General features: G+C 38.5%; 1 protein-coding gene across 5 annotated transcripts in view; it reads left to right on the forward strand.

Moving 5' to 3' along the window:
* ptpn6 (protein tyrosine phosphatase non-receptor type 6) overlaps nt 1–9,361 on the forward strand; it is a 30,158-nt gene extending 20,797 nt beyond the window's left edge. For 4 of the 5 annotated variants that reach the window (XM_044116878.1, XM_044116880.1, XM_044116881.1 and 1 more), the window contains exons 8-16: nt 2,102–2,198; nt 2,292–2,371; nt 2,454–2,600; nt 3,391–3,522; nt 4,056–4,210; nt 5,626–5,693; nt 5,786–5,937; nt 6,159–6,223; nt 8,933–9,360. In XM_044116878.1, coding sequence (XP_043972813.1) covers nt 2,102–2,198; nt 2,292–2,371; nt 2,454–2,600; nt 3,391–3,522; nt 4,056–4,210; nt 5,626–5,693; nt 5,786–5,937; nt 6,159–6,223; nt 8,933–9,029 — 993 coding nt within the window. In that variant the 3' untranslated portion in view covers nt 9,030–9,360. Of the gene's footprint in view, nt 1–2,101; nt 2,199–2,291; nt 2,372–2,453; nt 2,601–3,390; nt 3,523–4,055; nt 4,211–5,625; nt 5,694–5,785; nt 5,938–6,158; nt 6,224–8,932 lie in introns of all 5 variants that reach the window. The other variant, XM_044116877.1, reaches the window with a different exon arrangement.
* Nucleotides 9,362–10,950: the final 1,589 nt, after the last annotated feature.

A 10,950-nucleotide genomic window follows, 5' to 3' on the forward strand; every position in this document is an offset into this window, starting at 1 on the left:
ATACGATGTCAGCAATGTACGATCAGAATAAACGGCAGGGTTTGTAAAATGAGTGACATCTTTTTTTATGACTGATTTAACTGAACCTATTTTAGCAAATGAATAGAATAGAATAGAATAGAATAGAATAGAATAGAATAGAATAGATGTACTTTATTCATCCCAGCAGGGAAATTACTTCACAGTTGCAGCACAGAGACAAGACACAGTAACAACTAGTTTTAGATAAATAAAATAAAATATAAAATGCTATAAATTGTAAAATAAACTCAGTGTTGCATATTAATCATGGTCATTCTGACCTGCGAGCATTACCAAACTTAAACCTAATTCAGTTTATGAAGCATAAATTCTGAGAAAAGCAACAAGAGTTCACAACTGGGAAACCAGAATAAGGATGTTTGAGATTACCCGCCGACCGCGTGTCATTTAGATACGTATTGATGTTACTTCATGATAATAGCGGAGGAAACATTCAGACACATTAGTCAAAAAAGATTTCATTAAAATACATAATGTTTAGATGCAAACTGCTACATTTCACAGTGCATCTTTTGACTTTTATATTTTAGATGATATCAGCTTCCTCTTATTTCGTCCTCCTTCGCTTCAGAGTTTTGTAATCTTTCAAGGTGTCTGGTGAATTTTTCTCTCCTCTCTGAAAGTATTTCCAGCAGGTTTTTCACCCATTTTATGATTATTTTAGACGGGGGGGTTTAAAAGCTTCTCAGAACAACTAAACAAAAAGCCTTAAATTTTAGTTTTGGTACTTTTGTTCCTGCCACAACTTTAAAAAAAGAAAAAAGAAATCATCGTTCAGATGCCGTGTAAAAGGTTTTCAGGTATTTTTAATGTTTCACAAGATCACCTCTTTCAGATGCTGTTTGTTTGCTGTAAGGTTTCTGGCCTCACACTTCTTCTTTTGTCGTCTTCTTGTTAAATTTCCTCTTTTTTTTTTGGACAAAAAACTATAATGCTGAAGGTTTTTTTTTTCTGTCACATCCAAACACAAAAATCTGCCTCAAATGCTGGAGAAGCTGAAGAAACACAAATGGAGCTCAAAGGGACACAGGATTATTTTGGCCTTATCAGACCAACGTTTAAGCTGAAACGAGTAATTTAAACAAAAATATATGTTTGTTAGATGATTCGGGTAAATGTGAAACTGCATGAGAGTTGGTAACAGAGTTCGATTAACAAAAAATGTATATATATATATATTTTTTTTTTTTAAAAAGTCCAATTTTATGTTGGTTTTTATTGGTGAGAAACTGCAAGTTTCTCGCATAATTTTATTAAATAGCTTTATTCAACTATAAGGAGAAGTTTAGAGTTTTCAATTTTATATTTCATATATATTTTATATTGTTATTTACGTTGTTATGTTATTATTTCTAATTAAAACATTACAAACCTGGACAACTATCAAAAGGATGCTTCATCCGTTGTCTTGAACATGTGTTTAAAATCACTTAGCTTAATTAAGAAACACATAATGTGCCTGCTAAAATGAGCAAACATTTTATATATATATATATATATATATATATATATATATATATATATGTATATGTCTCAACCTGCTTCAAGTTACTGCACAAATATTACAAATATTATTGTAGCAGTAGAGATAACATCCATAACTCCCACTTGGAGAAAAATAATGGCAGTAATTAGTGAACATGCTGAATGTATTATAAAATATTAAGAATAACACATTTATTGTTGTTTTTATTAAATAATTGTTTATGTTACTGTAAACAAGCTGTAAATATTAACATACATTTATTATTACTGTAATAATATTTTTTTTTTACTTAAATGTTTTATTGTAAAATGTTGCCCAGCCTAATTATGAAGCAGCATAAAATAGTAATAATCCATATTAGTAAATGTAGTTTAATCTCTTCCATCTTGCCCATTTTATTCCACTGGCTTAAAACCTGGTGGCTTTAATGTAAAGCTGCGTCTTAATTGGTCAAATAAGAAAATACGTCTTTTTTTTGTATTTCTTGTTTTGTGTAAATCTTACCTGGTTAATGTAAAATGTTCATATTTAACGCGGTTGTGTGACTCAGCAGTCGTCTTCCTGTGCTGACAGGCCCTCCAGAAGATGGAGGCGAAGGTGAAGAAGAGCAGAGAGGAAGGTCAAAGACCAGAGAATAAGAGCAAAAACAGATACAAGAACATTCTTCCATGTGAGTTTGATTCTGTAAATAAGATCCTCTCCTTCCGCTGCTAAATGTGACCAATTACGCCGTTTCCTCCCTCCGTTTGTTTCCTCTCACAAGTCAACGACACCAGAGTCATCCTGCAGAACGCTGATCCCAACGTTCTCGGCTCGGATTACATAAACGCCAACTATGTGAAAGTAAGTCCCTGAAGCCTCGAAGGCAAACGGCTCGGGGCTCGTTGGTTTGTTTGTGTGTTGATTCTCTGATCCGTCTTCGCAGGACAAACTCTGGGAGGCCGGAGGACAGAAAGTTTACATCGCCACCCAGGGTTGCCTAGCAACAACTGTGAACGACTTCTGGCAGATGGTGTGGCAAGAGAAAACGCATGTGATCGTCATGACGACCCGAGAGGTTGAGAAAGGCCGGGTGGGTATCAAAGCCTCAAAAAATGTGCTATTCTTGTCGTTGGGCGTCATTAAAAACATTTGAACTGATAAAAATAAATTATTAGGATAAATTAGAAATAAGCGTTGTTATAGTTTAGATATTAATGGAGTGTCTGAAAGAAAACCATGAATACAGTGTTCTGTAGCAGTAATCACACTCAGGATTTTCTACATTTTGTCATTTTCTTCTGGCAAAATGATAAAGGGGGAAAACCTCCTTTACTCTGATGCCTCTGAATAAAATCCAGTGCAATCAATTTGCTTCATATTTATATTGTAAAACGTAGCAAACACATGGAGCACCACATCACCTTGAATGTACCACAGAGAAACATGGTGGTGGCAGCAGCATGCTGTGTGGGTATTTTTCTTCAGCAGAAATTGAGTAGTTGATCAGAGTTGATGGGGAAAAATGGACGGATGGACACTACAGTCGCTAAACATGCAACCAGAGCACAAATTAAATTCAGACTCAAAATAAGTAGATTTGAAAATTAGGGGAATGAGGTTACACACTGGTGCATGCCACACTTTTCAGATTTTATTTGTCAAAAAAATCCAAGTGTGATTTCTATTTCACAGTTCTACCCTTTGTGATAGTTTGCTATTTGACATCCCAATAAGATACACCGAAGTTTGAGTTGGAAAAAAGAAAGATGCTAAAGTATAAGAATTGTCACAAAATATTTGTGACAACTTTGAACTTCTAAAGTGCAGAAAAAGCAAATAAAACGTTGGTAAACGTGTTTGTTCTCTTTAACGTTGTGCAGAATAAATGTGTGCCGTACTGGCCTGATTCTCAAGAACCCAAAGACGTCAGCGCCTACGTGGTTTCCTGCGAGTCGGAGTTGGAAGCTACTGATTACAAAGTCCGACTTTTGCATATTGCTCCCGTGAACCAGGTATTTTTCATTTGTATTTATTTATTTATTTAAAAGTGGTTTGTAAAAACAAATAATGTAAGTAACCCGTTGAACACATGTGCTTACATCACCAAGAACAAAATAATTAGATTACCGCTACTTTTCTGTTTGAAAATGAGTAGGAAGAAGTGAACATTTGTTTAATCCTAATTTAATTAAATATATCACCTACCAACCACCTACTTTAAAGAACCGACAAGTAAGGCATATTATATAAAACAAGATAATTACAAACTGACAAGAAAATGTACTGACCCATAATAATAACAGTAATAATGACAACTAGACCTACAGCATCAGAATATTTACCAACTCTTTGCCAATGTAGACCAAGTAATAATCTTAGATACATAACAAATAAAATGAAAAAACTAATGATGGTAGAATAACAACGATAATCTACTAGTAATGATAAAAGTAGCAGAAGGAATGAACTTTCAACATTCAAACCTTTAACATCTGCACATTTATGTGAACGTGTCTTTAGATTGTTTTTTTTTTTTTATCCCCAGCCCAAGCTCTCCCGTCCCATTTGGCACTACCAGTACCTCAGCTGGCCGGACCACGGCGTCCCCCAGGAGCCGGGCGGAGTCCTCAGCTTCCTCACACAAGTCAACGCTAAACAGGCTGAATACCCTGAGGCCGGCCCCATGATCATCCACTGCAGGTACCAAACCCAGAAAGTGTAGCCTGGCGCCATGTTTTGTTGCAAAGCACACGCTTCATAATCCTGCGCTAACAGGAAATACTTTAAGACTGAAAAGAACAGGATTACGGTTGGTACGGCTATAAGTCTTGGAGTTTGTTTTCTATAGGATTTGAGGCCAGTTTCATTTTGCAGCACAGAAAAAATGTGTTTATTGAAAGAACTGCCTTAGAATTAGGGCTGCACAACATTAGGAAAACATGCAGCAATTCTGGTGAATTTTGCATTGACACTATGACTTGGAATAAATAAAGGGTAGTCATGTTTTTCTGCTGTAAATTCACAGCAGATATTAATCCCAGATTAGGAGACGTCTATCCAGCTACTGGGGAAACGTACCATATTCATTTAATCAACAGCATGAAGATTTTATTGAAAAAGGTGTTGTGTATAGCTGCAAAAAAGCTAAAGAAACTGTAAAAATGCTACAGTAGGCTTACTCACAGCGGAAAAGTTGATCTGCAAATCAACAAAATGAGCAATGCAGAGATCCCCAAAGTTGTGAAAAGTTAAAACCTTATGGTGCGTTCACATCAAGAGCGTTTTGAGCGTCAGGCGTGTTTGGTTTACATTCAAAGTCTAAGTGGAGGCGAGTCGAGGTCGAGTTGAGGGCGCGTTTCACATTGCGCAGTTCAACGCAATGTGAAGAATTTGGAGCGTTTGACACGTCCAACGCTGGCAATGAATAACAACGGCTAGAGAGATTTTGAAGTATCAGCGGCGTCTGACGTGTCAAAATCACCTCCACGTTTACTTTCAATGTAAACCTGACGCACAAAACGCTACGTGTAGAGCAAAATGTCAAGCGTCTGGATTCAAAGTGCACACGCCCCAAACGTGAAGCATCGGAGGAGTTTTTTATGCACGCAACGCATTTGTTGTGAACACGCCGTTAGGCTTGAAAAGCTGAGTTTGATCTGTAAACGTATTCATCAGTGACTCCTGATCAAAAGATTTTAGCTAATTGATATATCCAAACACCTCTAACTTTATTTGTTGTAATCAAGTGGTAGTCATAGCACAGGGTTCCTTTGCAGTCTGTAAAAAAAGTTTAACTAATGCATTTCCCTGAATAGATGTATAATACTCCACATTTAAAATCTGAAATGTAGCTTGCACTGCAGTTTTTTTTTATGTACACTTTAAAAATACTCTGACCAGATGAGAGAACCATTTAGATAAATCTACATTCACCTTCAAACGTTCCAGTTTGATTATTACGTCAAGCTCATATCAGCCACTGCTAAAAGGTTATCTATCAGACTGATATTTCTGACAGCTTGTCATGTTATCAGATAAAATATGGATTTGCATTTTCTCCTCAGTTACTTTCACATTTCATTCAGTATATATTTTCTCTCTGTAAATCTGTGCAGTGCTGGAATCGGTCGGACGGGTACCATCGTGGTGATTGATATGATCCTCGAGACAATTGATAGTCTAGGTAAAAAAAGAAAAAGAGTGGAAATAATCCTTGTTACTGTTTATTTATTTTGTCTCACTGTCTTCTTGGCTGACGTCTTGATTTCACTGCAGGTCTGGACTGCGACATAGACATCCCCAAATACATACAGATGGTGCGAGAGCAGCGCTCTGGCATGGTGCAGACCGAGGCTCAGTATAAATTCATCTACCTGGCCGTTTCCGAGTACATACAGACCACGAAGGCCAAAGAGAGCGCCTCAAAGGTGAGGCAGCTGGACAGAAGAGCGATATCGCTTCCCCTCATCCTCTACTTGAGCTGACTGGTTCACTGCCAGCAGAGCGATACGCAATCAGAAGAGCTGAACGTTGACCCACTGAGACAAAACAACCCACCACAGATTCAGAAGCTGCGGTGCAGCCTCTCTGTGTTTGACTAGTTCCGTAACAGACGTTTGTGAAACACCCATGTTTGTCTCTTCCTCAGGAAACCGAGACCGAGTATGGAAATCTGCAGCTCAAACACCAGCCAGCCAGCAGGAAGGTGTCAAAGTGAGTGAAGCAAATGGCTTTAAAACATTCACACCCGTCCTCTAAATGTCACACTGCCACACCGTTTTATTTAAAAAACGTGACCAAGTGTGTTTAGGCTGAGGTTTGCTGCTGCAGACTATGTGAGGGAACAGCAGGGGAAACCTGCAGCTGGACTTTGATATGGTCTTTTCTTCTTTTTAAAAACCACAGTGCAGCAGTTTTCAGTGCCAGTCACACTGCTTGTAATGAAAGGAGGAGAAAACAATCATTTTAAAACCTTACAGGGATTTATTATTCAGAATTGACATTTTGCACGATTTTTATACTTGCATTATGATTTCAGCTGCTCTTAAAAAACTACCCACTTGTTAGTTGTTAGTCACAATCAACATCCATCACCTACCAACAAAACCAGAGCTCCAGCACATTTGGTCAGCTGGTTTTACCCCTCTATGCGCTGTACAATGGCTGCTGGAAAAGGTTTTCCAGTCTTTATCTTCTAACAACTCCTCATTTTTAACACAGAGCCACCCATTACGCTGCTGCGCATGCATCATAGTCACTAGTGTTACTGTTTTCAGTTGATGTTCTTCATCCAGAAACTGGGGCAGTGCTTATTTTGTTCGCTATAGTAAAACATGTAGTCAGTACTTTTACTTCCTCCTGCCTGTAGCTGCTGTTTCTCTGCGAACTGTGAGAACCAAAGTTAAAACAATCTGCATCAGTTTACAATCGAGCTAAAACTCTGACACCCGTCATTCTTGAATGGATTCAGATCTTTCACACTGCGCCGTCACTTCATAATGCTGCTTTTCATTAGACAAGTCACCCTGGCTTCTCTGTGCCCAGTTTTTTTTTGTTTTTGTTTTTAGAGTGTGAGTAGTGTGTTTAAACACATGACTCCACAATTAATGTGTTGCTTCATTTCCATGTCAAGAGAAGAAGGACCAACTGTCGTTTTGGGTTTTTGTTGCGTGCAAAAGATGGTTTCCAACTTAAATTAGCTTAAATGTGTCATTTTCAGTTATAGAAGCGTCTGCATATTAATGTAAATCATTAAACTATTATTATAAATGCAATTGACAGTTTCAAATGTTTAGAATGATTCTATTACCTGTTCTGCAGTTCTGGTCAGATGCTAACATCATCTTCTGTATACATAACGTTGGCCTTTAAAACTGCAGTATGTAACTTTTATAAAAAAAAATATGTATCTGAAATTTTTTTACCTCCTCTGCCCGCTCCCAGAGCTGGAAGGAGGGTCTCAACGCTGTCAATCACAATCTTGTGTGACGCTGCCCAATTTACTTCCCCCTCCCAGCCTGTTCTCTGCTATGCTGCTGCTAGCATAGCTCAAGCTAGTTAGCATGGCCTATAACGGCAGAAAATAACTATTGTCCTGTTAGTTGTTTTTACACCATTAGCAAATTTAGCAGCATCTACATGAGGGTGATTGACAGTGTCAAGACCTGCCTCCTGGCTCTGATTTCTTCAGACGACAGTAGCAGTTCAGGTTGTAGGTGGAGCAGATTGATCTTTTCACAGATTCTCTGTCTCATAACAAACTGTCATGGCGCAGTGTTTAAACAAATGTAAAAATAAAAACATATTTAGAAATAGTTATGTTCTGAAGTTCTAAATGATTTATTTGAACAATTTATTTTGAAGGTGGAAATAATTTCAATGATTTAAAAAAAAAACTTGTTTTTTCTCATCTACGTAGGTTGAGATTTTACATGCCTGCTGACAAATATACATACACCTCAGCTAGTTTACAGTGATCTACTGCCTAGCAAGCTGCACTCTGACGACGTGTGTTTAGCCAATTTTTTTAGAAGACAAGTTTCCAAACATACTACTTAATTTATCTTAATGAATCAAGATTTGGACATTGAGCTGTTAATTATTTAACCATTATTGCAACAGGAAGTCAACGGAGATTTGGCCAAGAGCCCAAAATTAATATAATTTTTATGCCCATCGGGAGTGTAGGTATATAAACCTTCAACTAGAACTACACATGAGCGGTCTTATTAGCTACTATAGGTTGCACTTTTAGAGCTCTAATAGTGTTTAAAAAGCTGCTGTATGTTTTTATTATTATTTTACTAGTCTGAATCTTTTAATGTTTTTTCATACAAAGATACAGAGAAACTTTTGTACAACTGGCCTCTTTATATCTGCATTCATGCATTATGGGTTCAGATTTGAAACAAATGCAGATAAAACACCACACATTCAGTTATTAGTTATCAGTCTTTAATTAAAGTGTAGGGACCAGAACTTTAAACAGATAATTGTTCATAAAATTTTAGGGAACATTTTTATTTATTTATTTATTTATTTATTTATTCAGAGATTGATTAGATCTATTGATGATGGGTGACAATCAAGATTCCTTGCTGCACAAATAACCTTGTATAACATGGTGTCTGTTTAACATGGTGTCTGTTAAACAAACAGACACCATGTTTGTTTGTTCAATCGACTGAAAAGGGTTTTGTGGCCTCTGAGCAGCTTAGTTATTCATACACAAGTGAGCAAAGTTCCAATTATCCAATTATAAACACACACTACATCCACTCTGACCCAGTTGGAGCTCTCAGTACTTGGCCGGCAGATTTTCTTTTTCATGGATGGTTTGCTGTTTCGTTTTGTCGGCACTCTCCAGCTCCACTCTTTTTAAAACATCTCAAGAAATCAGCATTTGTTTTTGTGTTTTCCCAGGAACAAGGATGACGTCTACGAGAATCTGTCGAAAGGAAAGAAAGATATGAAAAAATCAAAGTCTGAAAAGAAAACGGGATCGGTGAAGAAAAAATAGACGACACAGGAGGAAGGTTTCTTAGTGTCATATTTATGCAGGCATGTTTTTTGTTAAGGAAGTGGAGTCCACTGAATATAAATTAACTGTTAAAATGATATTTCATAAAGCAAGTGAGTGGCTGGATTATGTGTGTTAAAATAAAAGCAGAATATGTGAAACGCTGCATCAGGAATAACGTTTGTTTCTAAAACTCCTTGTGATGTAATGGGGACCCGTAGCAGGAGTCGCCTTGTATCATTTACTGTTCAGCTTCTAATGCTGGAGTTTACAAACGAATGTAAAGATAATAAAAAATAAATTCAGAAAAACCTCAGAAATTTGGAGTTTCAATTATGTTCATGCGCAGGTTTTTAAAGTCCCACCATGGCAGTGCAGTCAGGCTGAGTTGTCCAGTAAACTCTGAAACCCAGCGACTCGTCTTGTTTTAATCATTCTCCTGTTTTCCTACTGATGATCCAATCTCGGCTTTAATCTTCATCTGCGAGACACACTGACCCGACATCCATCCATCCATCCATTTTCTTACACCCTTCTTCCCTAATGGGGTTGGGAGGGTTGCTGGTGCCTATCTCCAGCTGCGTTCCGGGCGAGAGGCGGGGTTCACTCTGGACAGGTCGCCAGTCTGTCGCAGGGCAACACAAAGACATACAGGACAAACAACCATTCACACACACACTCACACCTAGGGAGAATTTAGAGAGCCCAATTAACCTGACAGTCATGTTTTTGGACTGTGGGAGGAAGCCGGAGAACCCGGAGAGAACCCACCATGCACAGGGAGAACATGCAAACTCCATGCAGAAAGACCCCGGGCTGGGATTCGAACCCAGGACCTTCTTGCTGAAAGGCAACAGCTCTACCAACTTCGCCACTGTGCAGCCCACTGACCCGACATTCAAACCTAAAATACGATGGCAATCGTAGGAGTTCACCATCGATTCAGCAACAAACTAACGAGGTTCTGCAGCTGCAAAACAAGCCCAAAGCATCACCACTTCACCACCATGCTTAACGGTTGAAGTAAGGGATTAGTCTGTTTTTTCTTTGGTTCATTTTCTAATAGTTGTGTTCTTTTTTAGATTTACAAACCAGAGTCGTGCAGCCATATTTGTTTAGAAGAGAAGGAATTCCACTCTGGTCACCTTTCCAAACAACCTGTCCTTGTCGAGTGTTTTTATAATTTGACTGTCATTAAAACAGACATTTAAAATGCTGACTGAAGCATATAAAGTCTGATGTGGAGCTGTTGCAGGGTCATGACCTTTGCAGACATCCAAGGTCTCTATAAGCAGGTGGTTCCCCAAGGTCAATACTGATGTCTTTCCACCTTGGCATTTATGGGTTACTTTCTCCAAATTTAGGAGTTTACATAATTACTTTTTTACATCATATATTTTTCTACATGGGCTGCACAGTGGCGCAGTTGGTAGAGCTGTTGCCTTGCAGCAAGAAGGTCCTGGGTTCGATTCCCGGCCCGGGATCTTTCTGCATGGAGTTTGCATGTTCTCCCTGTGCATAGTGGGTTCTCTGGCTTCCTCCCACAGTCCAAAAACATGACTGTCAGGTTAACTGGTCTCTCTAAATTCTCCCTAGGTGTGAGTGTGTGTGTGGATGGTTGTGTGTCTTGTATGTCTCTGTGTTGCCCTGCGACAGACTGGCGACCTGTCCAGGGTGAACCCCGCCTCTCGCCCAGAACGTTAACTGGGGATAGGAACCAGCAACCCTCCTGACCCCATTAGGGACAAAGGGTGTATAGAAAATGGATGGATGGATGGATTTTTCTACATTGTGGTGCTCCAGTAAATAAACATAAATCTTCAGATTCCTAAGACAGCTCATACAGAAAAGCAAAAGAAAAAGGAAACCCTGCAGTCTGATCTGAGTAGTAACAATTCAATAGAAAACAGCTTGATGCTGC

This window comes from Gambusia affinis, linkage group LG05, assembly GCF_019740435.1.
Source record: "Gambusia affinis linkage group LG05, SWU_Gaff_1.0, whole genome shotgun sequence".
NCBI classification, from domain to species: domain Eukaryota; kingdom Metazoa; phylum Chordata; class Actinopteri; order Cyprinodontiformes; family Poeciliidae; genus Gambusia; species Gambusia affinis.